The sequence below is a fragment of the Nomascus leucogenys genome, chromosome 23, assembly GCF_006542625.1.
Source record: "Nomascus leucogenys isolate Asia chromosome 23, Asia_NLE_v1, whole genome shotgun sequence".
In the NCBI taxonomy this organism is placed as follows: Eukaryota; Metazoa; Chordata; class Mammalia; order Primates; family Hylobatidae; genus Nomascus; species Nomascus leucogenys.
The window spans coordinates 32,337,253-32,363,242 of record NC_044403.1 but is presented as its reverse complement, the minus strand read 5'-3'; the positions used below and the strand labels follow the sequence as shown (position 1 = coordinate 32,363,242).

The following is a 25,990-nucleotide window of genomic DNA, read 5'->3' as shown; positions in this document are numbered from 1 at the left end:
CATACAAAATTAAATAACAGAGGCAGGATTACTATTTACATTCTTAATATTAGTTACTTAGGGTTGATACAAAATAGTCTTTAAAAATTCTGTGATCTGTAAAACCTTAGAAAATGTAAATATCTGCTCAAGAACAATTTAAAAATTCACAACAGAAAATTCAGAAAAAGGCAAAAGCTAAAAAATGAAGTCTCTCTCTAATAACGAGATCACTACCTTCCATTTCCCAATGGAAGGGTGTGAAGACATTCAGGCTGATACATTTCTTTATAGATACTTATACAAACAGGTTTAAAATTCAGTGACATTAAACATGTATACATTCCAACATTGAACTGTGCCTGTAAAAACCATCCCTATATAATCTAGGTTCTCCATCCTGTTATAATCATTCTTTCTCCCTTGGTAAATCCCAAAGTCTATTCTCTAATCAATATTATCCTAACCTTGTTATCCTAACTTATGGTCTACCATGACAAGAGGGAAAAAAAAAATCAGTAACTTGAGGATAGAACCAAATAACACTGGCCGGGCGCAGTGGCTCACGCCTGTAATCCCAGCACTTTGGGAAGCCGAGGCGGGCGGATCACGAGGTCAGGAGATCGAGACCACCCTACCTAACATGGTGAAACCCCGTCTCCACTAAAAATACAAAAAATTAGCCAGGCGAGGTGGCGGGCGCCTGTAGTCTCAGCTTCTCGGGAGGCTGAGGCAGGAGAATGGCGTGAACCCCGGGGGGCGGAGCCTGCAGTGAGCCGAGATCACGCCACTGCACTCCAGCCTGGGCGACAGCAAGACTCTGTCTCAAAAAAAAAAAAAAGAACCAAATAACACTAAAAACTAAATCACAAACACACAGCCAAAAAAAAAAACAGAAGAATTAGATTGTTGTAACTAAAAGGAGCTAACACCAAAAGGCCGTAATAGAGAAATGGAGGCTGGACGTGGTGGTTTACACCTCTAATCCCAGCACTTTGGGAGGCCAAGGTGAGCGAATCACGAGGTCGGAGCTCGAGACCAGCTGGGCCAACATGGTGAAACCTCATCTCTACTAAAAATACAAAAATTAGCTGGGAGTGGTAGTGGGCACCTGTAATCCCAGCTACACAGGACACTGAGGTAGGAGAACCGCTTGAACCTGGGAGGTGGAGGCTGCAGTGAACCAAGATGGTGCCACTGTACTCCAGCCTGGGCAACAGGGCAAGACTCCACCTCAAAAAAAAAAAAAAGAGAAAAATGGGGGAAAAAATGATACGGGACACAGAAAACAGCGAAATGGGAGACATAAATCAACCATAGCAATAATTACATTAAACATAAACAGACTAAACAATCAAAAAGCAACTGTCAGCTTAAGAAAAAAAGCAAGTTCCAATTATATGCTATCTACAAGAGACACACTTCAGATTCTGAGACACAAACAGCTTTAAAATAAAAGAATGGAAGAACATACACCAAGCAAACGGTAACCATAATAAAGCTACAGGGGCTATACTTTTATTTATATATCCTCTGTACTATGCAACTTTTTTTTAATCATGTGCAACTCTTTTCATAGGAGATAAATTATTGCCAATTATGGGGGAAAGAAAAAGTGTCAAGAATCAAAGTAAAGAGAAAATAAATGAATTACCATCTCAATTCAGCTTTACAAATACAGGTCATCTCCTACGTGATAGAACTGTATGTATATGTTACACTTTAAACACATATTTGAAAATCTACCCGCCCAGGTGTTGAAGGAAACTTATTTCTGGACCTACCAATAAACTGTGATTTTTTTTTTTTTCTTGGAGACACAGTCTTGCTCTGTCGCCCAGGCTGGAGTGCAGTGGCATGATCTCGGCTCACTGCAACCTCTGCCTCCCAGGTTCAAGTGATTCTCCTGCCTCACCCTCCAGAGTAGCTGGGATTACAGGCAAGCACCACCACGCCCAGCTAATTTTTGTATTTTTTTAGTAGAGACAGGGTTTCACCATGTTGGCCAGGCTGGTCTCTAACTACTGACCTCAAGTGATCCACCTGCCTTGGCCTCCCAAAGGGCTGGAATTACAGGCATGGGCCAATGTGCCTGGCCTAAAATGTGATTTAAAAAAAAAAAAAAACAAAACAAAACCTGGGGAGGGGCGTTCCAAGATGGCCAAATAGGAACAGCTCTGGCCTGCAGCTTCCAGTGTGATCGACGCAGAAGGGTGATTTCTGCATGTCCAACAGAGGTAGCTGGTTCATTCACTGGGACTGGTTGGACAGTGGGTGCAGCCCACGGAGGGCAAGCTGAAGCAGGGCGTGCATCACCTCACCCTGGAAGAACAAGGGGTCAGGGGATTTCCCTTTCCTAGCCAAGGAAAGCCATGACAGACTACCTGGAAAAACAGGGCACTCCCGCCCAAATACTGCGCTTTCCCCAAGGTCTTAGCAACTGGCAGACAAGGTGATTCTCTCCCATGTCTGGCTCTGCAGGTCCCACACCCACAGAGCCTTGCTCACTGCTAGCGCAGCAGTCTGAGATCGATCTGCTGAGACAGCAGCCGGGCTGGGGGAGGGGCGTCCACCATTGCTGACGCTTGAGTAGGTACACAAAGCACCCTGGTAGCTCAAACTGGGTGAAGCCCACGGCAGCTCAACAAGGCCTACTGCCTCTAGACTCCACCTCTCTGGGCAGGACAGGGCTGAACAAAAGGCAGCAGACAACTTCTGCAGACTTAAACGTCCCTGTCTGACAGCTCTGAAGAGAGCAGTGGTTCTCCCAGCATGGCGTTTGACCTCTGAGAATGGACAGACTGCCTCCTCAAGTAGGTCCCTGACCCTCATGTAGCCTAACTGGGAGACACCCCCGGTAGCGGCCAAAAGACACTTCGTAAACACAGCTGCCACTCTGGGATGAAGCTTCCAGAGGAAGGATCAAGCAGCAATATTTGCTGTTCTGCAATATTTGCTGTTCTGCAGCCTCCGCTGATGATACCCAGGCAAACAGGGTCTGGAGTGGACCTCCAGCAAATGCCAACAGACCTGCAACTGAGGGTCCTGACTGTTAGAAGGAAAACTAACAAACAGAAAGGAATAGCATCAACATCAACAAAAAGGTCATCCACACCAAAATCCCATCTGTAGGTCACCAACATCAAAGACCAAAGGCAGATAAAACCACAAAGATGGGGAGAAACCAGAGCAGAAAAGCTGAAAATTCTAAAAATCAGAGTGCCTCTTCTCCTACAAAGGATCGCACCTCCTTGCCAGCAACAGAACAAAGCTGGATGGAGAATGACTTTGATGAGTTGACAGAAGCAGGCCTCAGAAGGTCAGTAAAAACAAACTTCTCCGAGCTAAAGGAGGATGTTCAAACCCATCGCAAGGAAGCTAAAAACCTTGAAAAAAGATTAGACAAATCGCTAACTAGAATGAACAGTGTAGAGAAGATCTTAAATGACCTGATGGAGCTGAAAACCATGGGACGAGAACTTCAGGACAAATGCACAAGCTTCAATAGCCGATTCGATCAAGTGGAAGAAAGGGTATCAGTGATTGAAAATCAAATTAATGAAATAAAGCGAGAGGACAAGGTTAGAGAAAAAAGAGTAAGAAGAAACAAACAAAGCCTCCAATAAATATGGGACTATGTGAAAAGACCAAATCTACATTTGATTGGTGTACCTTAAAGTGATGGGGAGAATGGAACCCACCTGGAAAACACTCTTCAGGATATTATCCAGGAGAACTTCCCCAACCTGGCAAGGCAGGCCAACATTCAAATTCAGGAAATACAGAGACCACAAAGATACTCCTCGAGACGAGCAAACCCAAGACACATACATTCACCAATGTTGAAATGAAGGAAAAAGTGTTAAGGGCAGCCACAGAGAAAGGTCAAGTTACCCACAAAGGGAAGCCCATCAGACTAACAGTGGATCTCTCGGCAGAAACCCTACAAGCCAGAAGAGAGTGGGGACCAATATTCAACATTCTTAAAGAAAAGAATTTTCAACCCAGAATTTCATATCCAGCCAAACTAAGCCTCATAAGTGAAGGAGAAATAAAATCCTTTCCAGACAAGCAAATGCTGAGAGATTTTGTCACCACCAGGCCTGCCTTACAAGAGCTCCTGAAGGAAGCACTAAACATGGAAGGGAACAACCGGTACCAGCCACCGCAAAAACAAGCCAAATTGAAAAGACCATCAATGCTATGAAGAAACTGCATCAATTAATGGGCAAAATAACCAGCAAACATCATAATGACAGGATCAAATTCACACACAGCAACATTAACCTTAAATGTAAATGGGCTAAATGCCCCAATTAAAAGACAAAGACTGGCAAATTGGAAAAAGAATCAAGACCCATCAGTGTGCCGTATTCAGGAGACCCATCTCATGTGCAAAGATGCACATAGGCTCAAAATAAAGGGATGGAGGAAGATCTACCAAGCAAATAAAGCAAAAAAAAGCAGGGGTTGCAATCCTAGTCTCTGATAAAACAGACTTTGAACCAACAAAGATCTAAAGAGACAAATAAGGCCATTACGTAATGGTAAAGGGATCAATTCAACAAGAAGAGCTAACTATCCTAAATATATATGTACCCAATACAGGAGCACCCAGATTCCTAAAGCAAGTCCTTAGAGACCCACAAAGAGACTTAGACTCCTACCTGATAGTAATGGGAAACTTTAACAACCCACTGACAATATTAGACAGATCAACGAGACAGAGGTTAACAAGGATATCCAGGACCTGAATTCAGCTCTGCAAAAAGCAGACCTAATAGACATCTACAGAACTCTCCACCCCAAATCAACAGAATATACATTCTGCTCAGCACATTGCACTTATTCTAAAATTGACCACATAATTGGAAGTAAAGCACTCCTCAGCAAATGAAAAAGAACAGAAATCATAACAAACTGTCTCTCAGACCACAGTGCAATCAAATTAGAACTCAGGATTAAGAAACTCACTCAAAACCACACAACTACATGGAAACTGAACAACCTGCTCCTGAATGACTACTGGGTACATAACAAAATGAAGGCAGAAATAAAGATGTTCTTTGAAACCAATGAGAACAAAGACACAACATACCAGAATCTCTGGGGCACATTTAAAGCAGTGTGTAGAGGGAAATTTACAGCACTAAATGCCCACAAGAGAAAGCACGAAAGATCTAAAATCGACATCCTAACATCACAATTAAAAGAACTAGAGAAGAGCAAACAAATTCAAAAGCTAGCAGAAGGCAAGAAATAACTAAGATCAGAGCAGAACTGAAGGAGATAGAGACACAAAAAACCTTCAAAACATCAATTAAATCCAGGACCTGGTTTTTTGAAAAGATCAACAAAATTGATAGACCACTAGCAAGACTAATAAAAAAGAAAGAAGAATCAAATAGATGCAATAAAAAATGATAAAGTGGATATCACCACCGATCCCACAGAAATACAAACTACCATCAGAGAATACTATAAACACCTCTACACAAATAAACTAGAAAATCTAGAAGAAATGGATAAATTCCTGGACACATACACCCTCCCAAGACTAACCAGGAAGAAGTTGAATTTCTGAATAGACCAATAGCAGGCTCTGAAATTGAGGCAATAATAGCCAACCAAACAAAAAAAGTCCAGGACCAGATGGATTCACAGCTGAATTCTACCAGAGGTACAAAGTGGATCTGGTACCATTCCTTCTGAAACTATTCCAATCAATAGAAAAAGACGGAATCCTCCCTAACTCATTTTATGAGGCCAACATCATCCTGATACCAAAGCCTGGCAGAGACACAACAAAAAAAGAGAATTTTAGACCAATATCCCTGATGAACATCAATGCAAAAATCTTCAATAAAATACTGGCAAACCAAATCCAGCAGCACATCAAAAAACCTATCCACCATGATCAAATGGGCTTCATCCCTGGGATGCAAGGCTGGTTCAACATACGCAAATCAATAAACGTAGTCCAGCATATAAACAGAACCAAAGACAAAAACCACACAGTTATCTCAATAGATGTGGAAAAGGCCTCTGACAAAATTCAACAGCCCTTCATGCTAAAAACTCTCAATAAATTAGGTATTGATGGGACGTATGTCAAAATAATAAGAGCTATTTATGACGAACTCACAGCCAATATCATACTGAATGGGCAAAAACTGGAAGCATTCCCTTTGAAAACTGGCACAATACAGGGATGCCCTCTCTCACCACTCCTATTCAACATAGTGTTGGAAGTTCTGCCCAGGGCAGTCAGGCAGGAAAAAGAAATAAAGGGTATTCAATTAGGAAAAGAGGAAGTCAAATTGTCCCTGTTTGCAGATGACATGACTGCATATTTAGAAAACCCCATCGTCTCAGCCCAAAATCTCCTTAAGCTGATAAGCAACTTCAGCAAAGTCTCAGCAGACAAAATCAATGTGCAAAAAGCACAAGCATTCTTATATATCATTAACAGACAAACAGAGAGCCAAATCATGAGTGAACTCCCATTCACAATTGCTACAAAGAGAATAAAACACCTAGGAATCCAACTTACAAGGGATATGAAGGACCTCTTCAAGGAGAACTACAAACCACTGCTCAACGAAATAAAAGAGAACACAAACAAATGGAAGAATATTCCATGCTCATGGATAGGAAGAATCAATATAGTGAAAATGGCCAAATTGCCCAAAGAAATTTATACATTCAATGCCATCCCCATCAAGCTACCAATGACTTTCTTCACAGAATTGGAAAAAAATACTTTAAAGTTCATATGGAACCAAAAAAGAGTCCACATTGCCAAGACAATCCTAAGCAAAAAGAACAAAGCTGGAGGCATCATGCTACCTGACTTCAAACTATACTACAAGGCTACAGTAATCAAAACAGCATGGTACTGGTACCAAAACAGAGACATAGACCAATGGAACAGAACAGAGCCCTCAGAAATAACACCACATATCCACAACCATCTGGTCTTTGACAAACCTGACAAAAACAAGAAATGGGGAAAGGATTCCCTATTTAATAAATGGTGCTGGGAAAACTGGCTAGCCATACGTAGAAAGCTGAAACTGGATCCCTTCCTTACACCTTATACAAAAATTAATTCAAGATGGATTAAAGACTTAAATGTTAGACCTAAAACCATAAAAACCCTAGAAGAAAACCTAGGCAATACCGTTCAGGACACAGGCATGGGAAAGGACTACATGACTAAAACACCAAAAGCAATGGCAACAAAAGCCAAAATTGACAAATGGGATCTAATTAAACTAAAAAGCTTCTGTACGGCAAAAGAAACTACCATCAGAGTAAACAAGCAACCTACAGAATGGGAGAAAATTTTTGCAATCTATCCATCTGACAAAGGGCTAATATCCAGATTCTACAAAGAACTCAAATTTACATGAAAAAAACAAACAACCCCATCAAAAAGTGGGCAAAGGATATGAACAGACACTTCTCAGAAGACATCTATGCAGCCAACAGACACATGAAAAAATGCTCATCATCACTGGCCATCACAGAAATGCAAATCAAAACCACAATGAGATACCATCTCACTCCAGTTAGAATGGTGATCATTAAAAAGTCAGGAAACAACAGGTGCTGGAGAGGATGTGGAGAAATAGGAACACTTTTACACCGTTGGTGGGACTATAAACTAGTTCAACCATTGTGGAAGACAGTGTGGCGATTCCTCAAGGATCTAGAACTAGAAATACCATTTGACCCAGCCATCCCATTACTGGGTATATACCCAAAGGATTATACATCATTCTACTATAAAGACACATGCACATGTATGTTTATTGCGGCACTATTCACAATAGCAAAGACTTGGAACCAACCCAAATGTCCATCAATGATAGACTGGATTAAGAAAACATGGCACATATACACCATGGAATACTGTGCAGCCAGAAAAAAGGATGAGTTCATGTCCTTTGCAGGGACATGGATGAAGCTGTAAAGCATCATTCTCAGCAAACTATCACAAGGACAGAAAACCAAACACCGCATGTTCTCACTCATAGGTGAGAAGTGAACAATGAGATCACTTGGACACAGGGCAGGGAACATCACACAATGGGGCCTGTCAGTGGGTGGGGGGCTGGAGGAGGGATAGCATTAGGAGAAATACCTAATGTAAATGATGAGTTGATGGGTGCAGCAAACCAACATGGCACATGTATACCTATGTATGAAACCTGCATGTTGTGCCCATGTACCCTAGAACTTAAAGTGTAATGAAATAAAAATTAATTTAAAAAAAAAACCTTATGCTGTCAAACTCTTTACAGAGGAAAAAAAACACATTCAGTTAGGTGAGTTAAAGAAGAACAGAAAAAAAAAAAATCAGCTTCTAGATTTTTTTTTTTTTTTTTTTTTTTTTGAGTTACTGTTTCGCCCTCGTTGCCCAGGCTGGAGTGCAATGGCGCAATCTCGGCTCACTGCAACCTCCGCCTCCCGGATGCAAGCGATTATCCTGCCTCAGTCTCCCAAGTAGCTAGGATTACAGGTATGTGCCACCACGCCCAGTTAATTTTTTATATTTAGTAGAGATGGGGTTTCACCATGTTGGTCAGGCTGGTCTCGAAATTCTGACTTCAGGTGATCCTCGGCCTCCCAAAGTCCTGGGATTACAGGTGTGAGCCCCCGTGCCCGGCCATCTTCCAGACTCTTTTTTTTTGAGAGGGAGTCTCGCTCTGTCATGCAGGCTGGAGTGCAGGGGCATGATCTCAGCTCACTGCAACCTCTGCCTCCCAGGTTCAAGCAATTCTCTGCCTCAGTCTCCTGAGTAGCTGGGATTACAGGCACCTACCACCATACACGGCTAATTTTTGTACTTTTAGTAGAGACAAGGTTTCACCATCTTGGCCAGGCTAGTATTGAACTCCTGACCTCGTGATCCACCCACCTTGGCCTCACAAAGTGCTGGGATTACAGGCATAAGCCACCATGCCCATCCTGGATTTTATAACAGAAAGAACTAGGCAAAAATATTAAAATGGAGTTAAAATTTTGAACTAATTAAGTTAGCTTTTTTTTTCCTTTTTTTTAAGAGACAGGTTTTTCTTCTGTCACTCCTGGCTTCAGGTGACCTTTCCACCTCGGCCTCTCAAAGTTCTGGGATTACAGGCGTGAGTCATTGCACTCAGCCTAAATTAGTTTTAAAATGCAGAGCTGGCCGCGCGCAGTGACTCACGCCTGTAATCCCTGCACTCTGGGAGGCCGAGACAGGTGGATCACCTGAGGTTGGGGCTTAGAGACCAGCCTGACCAACATGGAGAAACCCCATCTCTACTAAAAATACAAAATTAGCCGGGTGTGGTGGCACATGCCTGTAATTCCAGCTACTCGGGAGGCTGAGGCAGGGGAATCACTTGAACCCGGGAGGTGGAGGTTGCAGTGAGCCAAGATCGCACCACTACACTCTAGCAGGGGCAACAGGAGCAAAACTCCTCTCAAAGAAAAAAAAAAAAAAACGCTGAGTTAATGGCCAGGCACAGTGGCTCACACCTGTAATCCCAGCACTTTGGGAAGCCGAGGCAGGCAGATCACCTGAGGTCAGGAGTTCAAGACCATCCTGTCCAACATGGTGAAACCCCGTCTCTACAGAAATACAAAAATTAGCCAGGCATAATAGCGGGTGCCTGTAATACCAGCTACTCGGAAGGCTGAGGCAAGAGAATTGCTCGAACCCAGGAGGTGGAGGTTGCAGTGAGCTAAGCTTGCGCTCCAGCCTAGGTGACAGAGCGAGATTCCTTCTTAAAAAAAAAAAAAAAAAAAAAAAAACAGAGTTAAATAATTTTTGAAAGTATTCTGAATTCACTGTTTTCAAAACTGAAGATTATTTATACTGCCAAATCCTACGTATTTAATATTTTAAGTTAATGTGATCCCCTAAGATAAAGAAATATAGTTTTCTATGCAAAAGCTAAATCAGCTTAGGGGTAAGCAAAAGTTAGGATAAATCTGCACCTCTTCTTCTGGCAGCATCTTTCTCCGCCCATCCTTCACTGGAAATCCACTTCCAAAGTCTTTTGAGGAGATATCTGCTCCATATTCCACAATAACATCTTCTTCAATGCTGCTTACCAGCCGCCAAAATTCCTTTTCTACTAATTCTGTGGGAACCATCTACACAGGGAAAACAAAGATGACAAATTATTAAACCACTATAACTATAACCCATATAACATAATACACAGGGTTAAGTAAACACAAACCCATGATGAGATTAAAAATCTTCTGATTCCCTAGAGCAGTAAAGACCGAGATCCTAGCTTTTTCCACTGAGAACAAGGAAAAGCTGAGACAACTCGGACGTTCAGAAAAACATAATGAACTGTGCTGCTCTTTTCTGAAAGAAACTGTTTCCCAAGTAAGGACAAAGATGAACTAGGAAATCAAGGAGAAATAAGGAAATGTAAACAGCAAGACTAAATTGTTTTAACAGCTTCTATTTTATGCCTTTAATGATTTTAACACAAAATTTCATTTTCTTTTTGTTTTTAATTATACTTTAAGTTCTACATTGAGTATTTCTCCTAATGCTATCCCTCCCCTAGTCCCCCACCCCTGGACAGGCCCCGGTGTGTGATGTTCCCCTCCCTGTGTCCATGTGTTCTCATTGTTCACCTCCCACTTCTGAGTGAGAACGTGGGGTGTTTAGTTTTCTGTTCCTGTGTTAGTTTGCTGAGAATGATGGTTTCCAGCTTCATCCATGTCCCTGCAAAGGACATGAACTTATCCTTTTTTATGCCTGCATAGTATTCCATGGTATATATGTGCCACATTTTCTTCATCCAGTCTATCATTGATGGGCATCTGGGTTGGTTTCAAGTCTTTAAAGCAAGACTAAATTTTAGTAACTATAGCAAAATTTTTTGACAGGGACTAAAAAAGCCTAAGATATCCTAGGAAAAGAAGCAAACCCCACAGTAAAAATAACTGAAGAAAAGCAGCAACTGCCCAATACTTTATGCTTTTTTGTAAAGGATTACTCATACAGGGCTAAAATAACAATTCGAGCACCAAAACAGACTTTACAGCTGGGCGTGGTGGCTCACACCTGTAATCCCAACACTTTGGGAGGCTGAGGCAGGCAGATCACTTGAGGTCAGAAGATTGAGACCAGCCTGGGCGAGAGTGAAATCCCATCTCTATTAAAAATACAAGAATTGGTTGGGCGCGGTGGTTCATGGCTGTAATCCTAGAACTTTGGGAGGCCAAGGCGAGTGGATAACCTGAGGTCAGGAGTTCAAGACCAGCCTAACCAATATGGTGAAACCTTGTCTCTACTAAAAATACAAAAATTAGCTGGGCGTGGTGGCAGGCACCTGTAGTCCCAGCTACTCGGGAGGCTGAGGCAAGAGAATCACTTGAACCCAGGAAGCAGAGGTTGCAGTGATAACCTGAGGTTAGGAGTTCAAGACCAGCCTGACCAATATGGTGAAACCCCGTCTCTACTAAAAATACAAAAATTAGCTGGGTGTGGCAGCAGGCGCCTGTAGTCCCAGCTACTTGGGAGGCTAAGGCAGGAGAATCACTTGAACCCGGGAGGCAGAGGTTGCAGTGAGCCGAGATTGTGCCACTGCACTCCAGCCTGGGCGACAAAGCAAGACTCCGTCTCAAAAAAAAAAAGAGTAAACTGAACGCTTTGGACTCAGGTAAATCTTTGTACCTCCCCAGACTGACCTAAAAGATAGCTTACTCACATGGACTGGCATATTAAAATAATCAGACTTAAAATTATCTGCCATCTCTCCAAAGCTCTGAAGTGTATACTCTCGTACAGCTTGTTCAAATCCAAAGGCTTCTCGAGGTTTGCTACATTCCTGGAAAGAAAAAATACGTAAGATTAACTTACTGAAACTAAACTGAAGAAAGCTTTAAGGCTCTTAGTTACTAACTTCTTTGATCATTTCCCTAGGTAAAGCAAATCCAATCAACTCCAGACAACAAAACAAATATCACCTACTTACAATACAGTATCATGAAGTTATTTTCTAGAGCCTCAACTTCATTGTCACAGCCTTCCAATAGGAAGGTAGTACTAAGATGGCTTTAGATCCAGAGGTAGCATTAAGTTCTGGCACTAAGACAAGCATCTAAATGACTACTGACTTGGTATCATGCCTAGGGATGCCTAACATTCTTGGCATACCAGTGGTTTTGGCCATGGAGGAAATAAACGTTCATGCAGGAAGGAAAGGTAATGGATAAGGGGACAGCCACTGGATTGTGAGGATATCAGACTAAGAGAATAGTTTGTTGACACTACCAATCACTATGACCGATGTCTTAACACAAATACTCACTTAGAGTAGAATTGCCTCTGAATCTTTTAACCTTGAGAATAGCAAATAATTAACAATTCAAAGGCCATACAAGACCTTTGAATGCATTTACATACACCCAGCCAACTCTTTCTCTTTAATGTCCTATCACAGTATTTTGTTAAAATAAGTAAACAGACAAGGCATTTCACGACAATGACAATACTATAATCTTTCACTAAGAAATATTCAGCACAATCAAGTAAAAATTTGGGCAAGCTAGAAGACACCATCAGGGCCCGGCACAGTGGCTCGTGTCTGTAATCCCAGCACTTTGGAAGGTCAAGACAGGTGGACCACTTGAGTCCAGGAGTTTAGACCAGCCTGGCCAACATGGTAAAACCTTGTCTCTACAAAAAATACAAGAATTAGCTGGGCGTGGTGGCATACATCTGTAGGGAGGCTGAGCTGGGAGTATCACCTGAGCCCAGAAGCCAGAGGCTGCAGTGAGCTGAGATCACGCCACTGCACTGTAGCCTGAGCGAGAGGCTGTAGACCCTGTCTCAAAAAAGTAAATAAATAAATAGTAAATAAATAAAAGGTACCGTCAGTTTATTTAACAGCATGAAATTGGATGCATAAATCCCAAGTTCTACAGCTTCATGTCTAGTTATACTTTTTTTAATTAATAGAGAAAAAACAATCTATGCTTTTCATTTTTATTATTGCCCAGCAATATCAATATTCTAAGTCAAGTCTCATCATCTGTAGCAATAAACAGAATGACCTAACCAACAGTCAGAAAAAGAAACTTTGAAAGGCAAGCTACCACAATACAATTGTTACATTTCCATTCAATATAGATATTTTAAGTCCTGGAAATTGGCCAGGCATGGTGGCTCAAGCCTGTAATCCCAGCACTCTGGGAAGCCGAGACAGGCAGATCACGAGATCAAGAGACTGAGACTATCCTGGCCAACATGGTGAAACCATGGTCTCTACTAAAAATACAAAAATTAGCTGGGCGTGGTGGCTCGCGCCTGTAGTCCCAGCTACTTTGGAGGCTGAGGCAGGAGAATCACTTGAACCCGGGAGGTGGAGGTTGCAGTGAGCTGAGATCACACCATTGCATTCCAGCCTGGCGACAGAGTGAGACACCATCTCAAAAAAAAAAGTCCTGGAAATTTTAAACACTACATAATGAAGAGAGAATGACAAAAGGAAACATATCTGGGAATATGTTTATATGTATGTGTATATGCATGTATTATTATTTTTAGTTAAAAAAAGGATCCATAGAGGTTAGACTTGTACCTCAGCGACACATTTAGGACACCTCCAGTCTCCTTTGGGAACATCAGGTAGTGGAGGAATTAGACAAAATGTATGATAGCTGTCATCACATCCATCACACAAAAGCAATTTATCTTCATTGTTTCCCCGACCACAAAACATACAAACATAGAGATCAACCTGTTAAAAAAAAATAAATAAAAGTCTATTTTCTATAATAAATAATAAATTTTTACCAGGAACTCCTTAGCTGAAATAAACAAAATAATGCAACTGAAAAGTAAACATAACTAAATCCTGAATGTCTATTTCAAGTAATTGTATTAAAACAGCTTTTCATAAAACTCCCTAAATTTCCTTCCAGAGTTTTTACAAGCAAGTTAATAAAGGTATATCAAGCTGTTAGACTAAAGAAAGACTACAGGCCAGGCACAGTGGCTCACGCCTGTAATCCTAGCACTTTGGGAGCCACGGTGGGCAGATCACGAGGTCAGGAGATCAGGACCATCCTGGCTAACACAGTGAAACCCCATCTCTACTAAAAATACAAAAAATTAGCCGGGCGTGGTGGCGGGCACCTGTGGCCCCAGCTACTCGGGAGGCTGAGGCAGGAGAATGGCGTGAACCCGGGAGGCGGAGCTTGGAGTGACCTGAGATCGCGCCACTGCACTCCAGCCTGGGTGACAGAGCAAGACTCCACCTCAAAAAAAAAAAAAGAAAGAAAGACTACAAATCTGGGTATCTGAAAATCAATTTACATGTATTTTTTAAAATACCATGTCCTTCTTCCCATATACAAATACTCTTTGATAGAGAATGAATACTGAGACTGTCTGTAATAGAACTCAACGATTTACACAGATTCATTTTCATGCTCTCACTTGGTTACCCATAAGGTATATGACTTACAGGAAGCAGCCTACGTATGTAGGACAAAGCAAGGTTAACAACACAAACAAAAGCTGTAACTTCATAGATCTGCCATCAAGTCTTCTAACCAAATTAGCTAACTAAACACATACCATGATCTACCAGGATAGACAGTGCAAAACTGTAATAAAAATAAATCCTTTCCCTCCTGACAGACCCCAAAACACTTACAAAGTTAACAGAGAGAGTGCCTTTCCGTTGTCTCATTTGCATGTTAAATGCGTCTGACCTGTTGGTAACTTTTCGTCTTCTGGTGACCTCATCTTGAAATAAAAAGTTATACAATAATAGTAAAAACTAATGTTGAGAGCTTACTATGGACCAGACACTATTTAAAATTATTTAGATTAGTTAAAATCTTACAACTGTTTATCTAGAGGTAGATATACTATTTATTATCTCTCACTGAAGATGAAGAACCTGAGGTACAGCAAAGGTAATAACTTGCTCAAAATCATACAGCAAGGCAGATTTAAGATTCTAATCCAGTCACGTAAAATCCACAGAGCTTACCCATTAATGCTGTATGTGTATGCAGTACGTACTACATACAACCTGCAGGTATTACTTGGAGGAACTCCCAAATTAGGGACTAATTTCTAAGACTGTTGACAGCCAATACTATGATTACAAGAGTAACAAAAATAAAGTACTTCTTAAAAAGGAAATATTATTATTGCAATGTATTTAGTAAGTCTTATTACATGGGATGTTTTAAGAGAGACAGAACAATATTATTTAATCTTCTGGAGTTCAGTCCACTATCTGAATTGTACGACTTAACTACACATCTAAGTACACAGTAATTAGTATTTGTGACTGCAGCATTTCATTAAGTTCTCATATAGTCAAAACATATCCAGCCTAATCTTTGTTAAACACTTTTAAAATTGACATGTTACATAGAGAGAACAGTGGAACTTGATCTTTGCACGAGCAGTTCTACTGACAAAAATCTTCCACATGTGAAGCCGAGAGTAACAGACTTACTAAAGAAAAGTTTCTTCAAATGAACTGACATAATATATCAAGGGCAATTACTTTAAAAATTAAAATTATGGTTAGAATTTTAAAATTCTAAGCTTCTCCCAGTATATGTTGATACTAAGAGTTATAAGCTTTAGCTCACTAGGTAAGAACCATTAATTCCACCATTCTCTCATAAACCAGCCTTTAGAAACTGCAATAAATTCGTGTGTCATACATTACACATAGAGAAGGAAAATCCTCTCTTCCAAAATCATAAAAATTCAACATAAGATTGCTCTTCACACCTTAAATTTAAGAGATCTGGCATTTAAAAAGGTGATTTGCCTAGGAACCACATTGCAATTTTACAATTCTTAAGAAATTCCCAGCACAGACTGCAATTCAAGTATCATTTGAATTTTTTTTACAATCACATTCTACCTTATCTCTTTTCATGATCAAATAACAAATTTTACCTTCTTTATCTTTTGTTCCCATTGCCAGGCCCACAACCTTGGGCCCAGCCCCAAAAATCTGAAGTTTCTTCAGTTCCGTGTTTCTACTCACATCTCCAGATTCTGACTAAAAAATAAGCAAAATTCACATTAGCATAATCATGCTGATTCATGCATTTATTTTTTTACCCAAGGAAAGTTTCAGGATCCTCCTCAACACGAAAGAACAGATTATTGGATTTCCACTCACTGCCTCATTACCACAGTTGAAAACAGTCACCAAAACACTATTCAACACCCAGATTCCTTTCCACAAAATAAAACTCGTGTATGACTCATAAAAGCACAGTTGTCAAGCTGTCTAAAGACAGACACTGCTGGTTATCACACAATAGAAAGCCCCACTTCTAACTTCCTACTAGACACCTGTATTTGATTAGAGGGCATCTCAGGACATGAATTGTGACTGTCCTAAGCCAATCATACTAACCTCATTTTTCTTTGTTGGTGATGACATTAAAAAATTGTACTGGAAGCCCCTGGGAAAGATTGCCATCTTCTAATAAAAGGCAAATGGCCAGACGCAGTGGCTCACACCTGTAATCCCAACACACTGGGAGGCCAAGGCGGGTGATCATTTGAGCTCAAGAGTTACAGACCAGCCTGGACAACACAGGGAGACCCCATCTCTACAAAAAGTACAAAAATTAGCCAGTCGTGGTGGTGTGCATCTGTAGTCCCAGCTACTTGGGAGGCTGAGGTTGGAGGATCCCTTGAGTTTAAGAGGTTGAGGCAGTTAGGCGAGATCACGCTGCTGCACTCCACCCTGGGCAACAGACAAGCGAGACCCTGAATCAATCCATCAACAGGAAAGCTTCTCCCAGCCCGGGCAACATAGTGACCCCCCGTTTCTACCGAAAAAAAAAAAAATTAAAAATTAGCTGGACTTGGTGGCACGAACCTCAAGTCCTAGCTACCCAAGAGACTGAGGCAGAAAGATCACTTGAAGCCCTGGAGTTCAAGGCTGCAGCGAGCCATGACTGTCCTACCACACTCCAGCCTGGGTGACAGAAAAAGACCCGTCTTAAAAAAAAAAAAAAAGAGGAGGAAAGCATCTTAAAGAATAAGTCCTTTTGGAGGCCGGGCGTGGTGGCTCACGCCTGTAATCCCAGCACTTTGGGAGGCCAAGGAGGGTGGATCACGAGGTCAGGAGTTCTAAACCAGCCTGCCCAATACAGTGAAACCCCATCTCTACTAAAAATACAAAAATTAGCCAGGCATGGTGGTGCGCGCCTATAGTCCCAGCTACTTGGGAGGCTAAAGCAGAAGAATTGCTTGAACCCAGGAGGTGCAGGTTGCAGTGAGCTGAGATTGCATCACTGCACTCCAGCCTGGGCCACAGAGCAAGACTCAGTCTCAAAAAAAAAAAAAAAGAGTAAGTCCTTTTGCCCCAACTCCCTTCCTTCCTGCTAAGGGACTCTGTCTGGTGAAAGCATGGTGCTAGACTCTGCAGCAGCCATACTTCAACTGGGAGGAAATTTATCACCCACACACTGAAGAAAGCAAGGCAGAAAGATGGAAAGAGCCTGGGCCCTTCACCAATCCTAGAACTACTGAACTCTGAAAATCTTATGTAAAAATGTGTTCTTATGTGAAAAATTAGTTATTAATGTTTAAGCTACTAATACTTGTTTAATGTTTAAGTTCTAATACTTGAAAGTGAGAGGATCCTGACAGATTCTGGTATTCAATCTTGAATTAAGATTAACCATATTCTCTGAATATAGACTAATAGCCAAAATTTATTTTAAGTGTGTAAATAAATAAAGAATAAGCATAAAAATAACCCAGGATAAAATACAGACTACTTTATAAGTCTGTGGCTACATAACAAATGATGTATGCAATCTAGACTAATAAAAGATCATGTAAGTACAAAACCTAAATGCCATTTCAGTATTTATCTTTAAACTTTTGTAGACTGATTTGGTTATACTAACCAACTTCTACTGTTAGTCGAACAATAAATATAACACTACACATTCTTTACCATTATTAAAGCAAAGTATATAACAATAAAGCTGATGTATGTTGAGTAAATAGTATGTGCCATATCTAAGTACTTTAATCAATTGGTCCTTACAACAACCTTTTCAGAAAAGAAATGAAGTTCCAAAAAGTAGAATAAAACAACATTCTTTGATCTAAAACTCAAAATAACAAAATTAAAAAGGACCTTCCACCTGAACATTTTAATTCTCTACTTAAAAAATAACAACAGGCCAGGCATGATGACTCACACCTGTAAATCCCAGCTCTTTGGGAGCCCGAGGCGGGTGGATCATGAGGTCCGTAATTCAAGACCAGCCTGGACAATATGGTGAAACCCTGCTTCTACTAAAAATACAAAAATCAGCCGCACGTGGTGGCAGGCGCCTATAATCCCAGCTACTCACAAGGCTGAGGCAGGGAACTGCTTGAACCTGGGAGGCAGACATTGCAGTGAGCCGAGATCATGCCACTGCACTTCAGCCTGGGTGACAGAGCGAGACTCCATCTCAAAAAAATAAATAAATAATAAATAATAATAAAAAAAACAATAAAAAGACTACATATTAGATCTTTAGAACAAATTTAAAGCAGTGATCACAGGAAATTTTATAGTCTTAAACATTTCAATAAAAACAAAAGAATAAAATTAAATTCCCAACTCAAAACACTAGGAAAAAACTAGAAGATAAACCAAAAGAACTGTGGTGCTGGATTAGAGCTGGATTAGAGTATGAATGCAAATATCAAGTCATAACTTTTTAAAAATTTATTTTCTAGCTCTGACCATTTAAAAGAGCCTAGAAGCAATGACATCCCAGTGGGAACAAGCACACCATGCGCTCAGATCATGGTTTCTAAATACCATTTCAAATACATAACGAACCAGGATCCCTAAGAAAAATTTCAGACATAATAGCAGCCAGCACTTGTTTAAAGATTGGACATGGAGAATAGGGAAATAAAGAAATCAAGGAGTTTGATTCATTTGATTCATTCAAAGGCTTTTACAGCTGGGCATGTTGGCTCATGCCTGTAATCCCAGCACTTTGGGAGGCCAAGGCAGGCAGATCACTTGAGCCCAGGAATGAGACCAACCTGGGCAACATGGCAAAACCCTGTCTCTACAAACATACAAAAATTAGCTGAGTGGTGGTGTGTACTTATGGTCCCAGCTACCTGGGAGGCTGAGGTGGGAGGATGGCTTTAGCCTAGGAGGCAGAGGTTGCGATTAGCCAAGACTGCGCCACCGCACTCCAGCCTGGGTGACAGAGCCACACGCTGTCCCAAAAAAAAAGGGGGGGGGGAGGAGGAAGGGAAGAAGGAAGGGAGGCAAGGAGGGAGGGAGGCAGGCAAGGAGGGAGGGAGGCAGGAAAGGAGGAAGGGAGGAAACAAGGAAAGAAGGAAGAGGTGATAATACATTATCTTTCAGATGTATTGAATTTGGCAAACCCATGCTGTAGCCAATAAGGAGTACACATGTATAAGTACACACACACCCCTGATGAAAATAAAAGGATGGATGTTAAGACAGATTTGGGCTGGGTGCGATGGCTCACACCTGTAATCCCACCACTTTGGGAGTCTGAGGCAAGCGGATCACTTGAGGCCAGTTTGAGACCAGCCTGGCCAAAATGGTGAAAACCTGTCTCTACTAAAAATATAAAAAATGAGCCAGGCGTAGTGGCATGTGCCTGTAATCCCAGCTACTCAGGAGGCTGAGGAAGGAGAATCGTTTGAACCCGGGAGACAGAGGTCACCGTGAGCCAAGATCATGCCACTGCACTCCAGCCTGGGAGATACAGCAAGACTCTGTCTAAAAAAAACAAAGACAAGATTTGAGAGTTCTGAGCATTACAGGTAGTACTTGAAATCACATGCAGATGAGACAGCTAAGGAGAGTGAAGACAGAAAAGGACCAAAGATACAAAATAAAGGGAAGAGAGAAGAGACAACAAAGATGACTAAGGAGTGGTCAGAATATAAGGAGGAAAACCAGAAGAGAGAGGTATCACACAAATGAAAGAAAAATCAAGTTAATCTAATTTCAAGGACAGGAGTCAACAACCCCATTAAACATATACATGACCAGAGATCAATTAAGATATTAAATGAAAAGGAGAATCTCAGAATTTGACAATTAAAAACTCAGTGGTAACTTGGACAGTGCAGTTTCAATAAAATTACTTAGCTCAAAGTTAGATTATAGAGTATAAAAACTAAACAGATGTCGAGGAAACTGAGACAATAAAGACTATTTGTCAAGAAACTTCTACGTGAAAAGACGCAAGGATAAGGCATTATGTAAGAAGACGGCTTTTATGTTTAAGATGATAGAGACTTAAATACATATTGGGAGGAATGGAATTCAACAGACAGAGGTGGGAGAGAAAGATTTCTCAGTATGTTGAAATCACTAAAGATGCCAGAATGGATGGAAGTGGAGGGATTATCCTTGAAGAGAAAGGCACATTTTGCCCACAGAGATAGACAAAGACTAAGTATGAATACCAGTAGTTTTGTGTATGGGGCAAGAAGCTAAAGTTCTACCAGAAAGCCTTTATTTTCTTTCTGAAATAGAAAACTAGGAATGAACGGCAGACATTCAACAGAATTAAGTACAAATTACGAGTTGAAAAAATTCTTGATTTCAAATCCTGAAATAGCTTATCAACCAATCTGAATACAGTGACAACTATCACAAACGGTAAAAGCGTTCCATGTAGTGCCCCCCCCACATTTTTTTTTTTTTTTTTTTTTTTTTTTTTTTGGAGACGGAGTCTTGCTCTGTCACCCAGACTGGAGTGCAGTAGCGTGATCTTGGCTCGCTGCAAGCTCCGCCTTCCAGGTTCACGCCATTCTCCTGCCTTAGCCTCCCGAGTAGCTGGGACTACAGGTGCCCACCACTACGCCCAGCTAATTTTTTTGTATTTTTAATAGAGATGGGATTTCACCATGTTAGCCAGGATGGTCTTGATCTCCTGACCTCGTGATCCGCCCGCCTCAGCCTCCCAAAGTCCTGGGATTACAGGCGGTGAGCCACCATGCCCGGCCTGTAGTCCCCATTTTTATAATAAAGAAAAGCATTAGGAATAGGCAAGACATCTTCATGGTTTCAAGGTGAACATCAAAAAAAAATTCATCACAAGCTGGTAACTGGTGAGATGGACAGGAGCAATTGGGGCAACTCTTCAAAGCACAATCACCATGTCAAAGGGACCAGCAATCAGTGTTTACCCAAATCACTGTTTACCCAAATCACTGTATACCCAAAGATGATCAGAACTTCTGAGACCAATCGCACTAATAAAAATGACTTAACGACTAAACCAGAGTTTACTAACTTATAATGGGGTTATCACTTTCCAATGAATTTCCATAAAAGTCACATTCCTATCCAGGTTACCTGCCTTTCTACTTTCAAAAGGTACCTAAAAAGCTGAGTATTCAGAAAACATAAACATAAACTCAGAAAAAGAAAGGCAGAAATGGCATAACGGAGAGATAGTCCCTGATCTGTAGAAAAGCAAGATGAAGTATTAATAGTCTGCCTCTCCCGACCTCTCCTCTACACAACATCAGATTCAGTGTCTCTTGTTAATAGCAGTTTTATCCTGCTTCTCTGATACCCACTTTTGATGCCAATCATTCCCATCTCTATACTACATTGTTTCCTTAAATGTTAAAATCACTTAGGATTCAGTGAAGTTGCTTTTCCTGTCCATCTGTATGTTAACGTAAATGGATTAAATCTAAGAAGTTCTAAGGGCACCTCACTTTCTCAGTCTCCAAACTTGTCTTCACTAAAAACCTTAAAAGACCACAGAGAAAAGGAAACAGGGGTTTGAAAGAGAAGCAAAGCTTGGGGGAAAAAAAAAAGAAAAAGAAGAAATAAATAGGGGAAGGGGGGAATCAGGCAAAAAATAAATTAGGGCATTTTTCTTCTGATGTATTCGGCTTTGAAATTATTTTAGGTTACACGAACACTACAGTAGTTAAACTGGAATGGCTCAGACACTAAGAAATTTATACTCTTGGTTTTTAAAGGAATGGTAGGTGAAAAATAAAAACACTTTCCTATTCATCTCACTTCTGCTACCCATAAAAATAAAATACACTAGAATTCATCAGCATGTCTATAAAATTGGCACTACAGTATCCGGGGTCACCCTCTGATTTGCCATCCCTGTCAGAAACTACTAAAAAATTAACAAAGAACTTTCTAAATCAAATTACGCCACATTTCACAATTTATTCTCCATTCATCTCAAAGGTAAATGAAAAATATGGCTCAAGTTTTGAAGAACAACAGTATATGAGTGGCCTCCCGTGACCAGGTAACTGTTCCACACAGTTAATGCATTTAAAACTCCCATTAAAAATGGCCCATAAGCCAGGCACAGCAGCGCACACCAACTAGCAATACTCAAGAGGCTGAGGCAAGAGGATCACTTGAGCCAAGGAGTTCAAGGCTAGCCTGGGCAACATCATGAGACTACATCTTTATTTAAAAATTTTAAAAAGCCCAAGACATTCATACCTGAGACTTCACACGTCTTGTTCTCTTCGGCAGAATGTTCATTCTTGTGCCTGGCTCTGGGGAAGTTTGGGTATCAGTGCTGAGAACCTCAGGCTCCACTTTTTCTTTAAGATCTAAATTAGGCATCTGCACACCCTAAAAGATCAGAGCACAGAAAGAGAACAGGTTCACTGATAAGAAATCATGTTGGAGAATCAGTGTAAAAATAATAAATTGCCAATGAATCCCTAAAACTAGATTGCAATTATTTCTCAAACTGACATGCAGCTATCCCTATCAAAATCCTGGCAGGCTTTTTGTTGTTGTTAAAATTGAAAGCTGACCCTAAAATTTATTTGGAAATGTAAGTTGTTTAGAAATTTTGAAAAAGAACGAAAAAACTTACACTACTGAATATCAACATTTACCATAAAGCTATCGTACTCAAAACAATGCAGTACTGGTTTTAGGGCAGACATATAAATCAGTGCAATAAAAACAGAGTTCAGAAATAAACCCACACATTTATGGTCAACTGATCTCCAACAATGGTGGTGAGTTAAATCAGTGGGAAAAGGATAGCCTTTTAAACAAATGCTGCTGGTACTACTCAATATTCATATACCCCCTTCCCCACCAAAAAATAAACTTACATCTTCACCTCATACTATACATACAAAAAAAGCCTCAAAATGCATCACTGACCAAAATATAAAAGCCAAAACTGTAAAATTTCTACATTAAAGCAAAGAAGAAAATCTTTGTGACCTTGGAAAAGATTTCTTAAATATGACACCAAAAGCACAATCCATAGAAGGAAAAAAGAAACAAATAAATGGTTCTTCAAAAAGTCACCATTACAAAAATGAAAAGATAAAAGAGTAAGAGAAAATATCTGCAAGTCATTTACCTGATAAAAGACTTGTACAAAACCTGTATAACAAATTCACAAGTATAAGACAAACAACCCAATTAAAACAAGATCTGAACAGACACTTCACCAAGATATGCAAATGGCTAATATGAATATGAAAATATGCACATCACTAGTCATTAGAGAAATGCAAATTAAAACCACAATAAAGTATCACTATACAACTAACTAGAATGGCTATAATTTAAAAAACTGACAATACCAAGTGTTGACCAGGATGTGGAAAAACTAGAAGCCTCTACATTACTGGTGGGAAAGTAAAATGATTCAGCCATTTTGGAAAACAACTTGGCAGTTCTTAAAAATTCACACAGGCAGGGTGTGGTGGCTCACGCCTATAATCTCAGCACTTTGGAAGGCCAAGGCGGGTGGATCACTTGAAGTCAGGAGTTCGAGACCAGCCTGGCCAAGATGGTGAAACCCTGTCTCTACTAAAAATACAAAAATTAGCTGAGGGTGGTGGTGGGCACCTGTAGTCCCAGCTACTCTACTCAGGAAGCTGAGGTGGGAGAATCACTTGAACCCGGGAGGCGGAGGTTGCAGTGAGCCGAGTTCACGCCACCACACTCCAGCCTGGGTGACACGGCAAGATTCCATCTCAAAAAAAAAAAAAAAAAAATTTACACATAAACTTACCATATAACCCAGCAATTCCACTCCCAAGTACCTACCCAAGAGAAATGAAAACATATGTCCACTCAAAGACTTGTCTATGAATATTCATAGCATTATTCATAATAGCCATAAACTGGAAACAATCTAAATGTGCATCAACTGGTAAACAAAATGTGGTATATTCATTCAATGGAATATTATTCAGCCATAAAAATGAAGTACTGACACATGCTATAGCATGGCTGAACTTTTTATTTGAGACAGGGTCTCACTCTGTCACCCAGGCTGGAGTGCAGTGGCACGATCTCAGCTTACTGCAACCTCCATCTCCCAGGCTGAAGCAATCCTCCTACCTCAGTCTCTGGAGTAGCTGGGACCAAGGCGCACACCACCATACCTGGCTAACTTTTTGTATTTTTAGTAGAGACAGGGATTCACCATGATGCCTAGGCTGGTCTCAAACTCCTGGCCTCAAATGATCCACCCACCTCAGCCTCCCACAGTGCTGAGATTACAGGCATTAGCCACCGCATCCAGCCAACGTGGCTGAACTCTGAAAACATTAGGCTAAGTGAAAAAAGCCAGACACAAAATCATATTGTATGATTACACCTAGGTGAAAGTTCTAGAAAAGGCAAACTACAGAGCCAGGAAGCAGGTCAGGAATTGCCTGTGTGGGGGGGTGGAACACGAACCAACTACAAATGAACAAGAGAATTTTGGAGGCTAGTGGACGTGCTCTAAAACTGGATCACAGTGATCGCTGCATAAATGTAGAAATTTATTAAAGCTTACCAAAGGTGCACCCACAAAGGGTGAATTCTATGGTATATAAATTATACCTAATAAAGCTGTTTTAGAAAAATTCATGAAACAAACAGGACTTTTTCAAAAAGTTTCAGTCATAAAGGTTTAGAGAACATTCATTTCCATTATTCTTTATCTTGTAAACCATCAAAAACAACTATGATATACACATACAGTGTATGATATACACTTTGCTTCCCCAAATTTTGGTGCCTGCTAACTTGGGTTAAACACAGTCTAAAGTTTATACTTGGGCAAACTGGATTTATCAACTTTGTCTAAAAAGAATAATGCATCTCACCATAAGGCTCACACCAGACTGGAAAAGCTCATATGGGTAGAGAATTCTTTCATAATGTGACTTCAAAAGAGACCCAGTTCCTTTTCCTGGCAGATATCCCAAGCGACTACCCACTTTAGACCATTTCTTCTCTTTGGTGACCATTTCAAAACCTCCTTTGCTGGCAACAATCTGAAAAGAAAGTAAAAGTTGCTCAGAGAAAAAAGGTAGATTCAAGCATCCTGACTCTTAAGTCTTGTCTACTAAATAGACAAATTATTCAGGGCTTAAATTTAAAATTTCCTTTCAATGAGTATCTAACCAAACTGACACTTATCAACATTTAGAGTAAGAAATAGAAACAATGCTTTTCAGAGGTTTAAAATGTAATTAACATTGTGCCTACCTTCAAACCAAGCATTCAAAAATATTTAATGAATTAATACTCTGTACAGTACACACTGTGTGAAAACTAAACACACGTATAGACAGACTACTTAAGGAACTCACAATATGAAATGAGAATAAAAACAGATAAAAAATAGATATGAAAATAAATGTTATATAATACAAAATAAACATAAATCCTGAAATTAGAAATAACCAAGTAACTTACAGAACTTAACAAAAATGTCAATCAAACCATGAATACAGAGGACAGTTTTGAAAAACAGGCTATATTTTTTCAAAAGGACAAGAGTTTTATATGGAAGATTATAAAGGAACACTGAGAAAAGATTAGGTTGCAGCAGATTTACCGACACGGAGTACAGAACATATTAAGGTAGAAAATGACGAGACAAATTGGCTAACTTGGCTGAATGGTCACATCAAGCCAGGCACTCTACAGAATACGTATTTCAAAGCTCC

The 25,990-nt window shown here is 40.4% G+C and overlaps 1 protein-coding gene across 1 annotated transcript in view; it reads right to left on the bottom strand.

Annotated features, from left to right (window-relative positions):
- Positions 1-25,990, bottom strand: part of KDM5A (lysine demethylase 5A) — a 108,770-nt gene that overhangs the window by 60,563 nt on the left and 22,217 nt on the right. The window contains exons 4-10 of the mRNA XM_003273672.4: positions 25,142-25,312; positions 22,506-22,640; positions 15,938-16,043; positions 14,664-14,755; positions 13,584-13,742; positions 11,709-11,828; positions 9,970-10,128 (exon numbers count right to left, since the gene is read on the bottom strand). Coding sequence (XP_003273720.1) covers positions 9,970-10,128; positions 11,709-11,828; positions 13,584-13,742; positions 14,664-14,755; positions 15,938-16,043; positions 22,506-22,640; positions 25,142-25,312 — 942 coding nt within the window. The remainder of the gene's footprint in view (positions 1-9,969; positions 10,129-11,708; positions 11,829-13,583; positions 13,743-14,663; positions 14,756-15,937; positions 16,044-22,505; positions 22,641-25,141; positions 25,313-25,990) is intronic.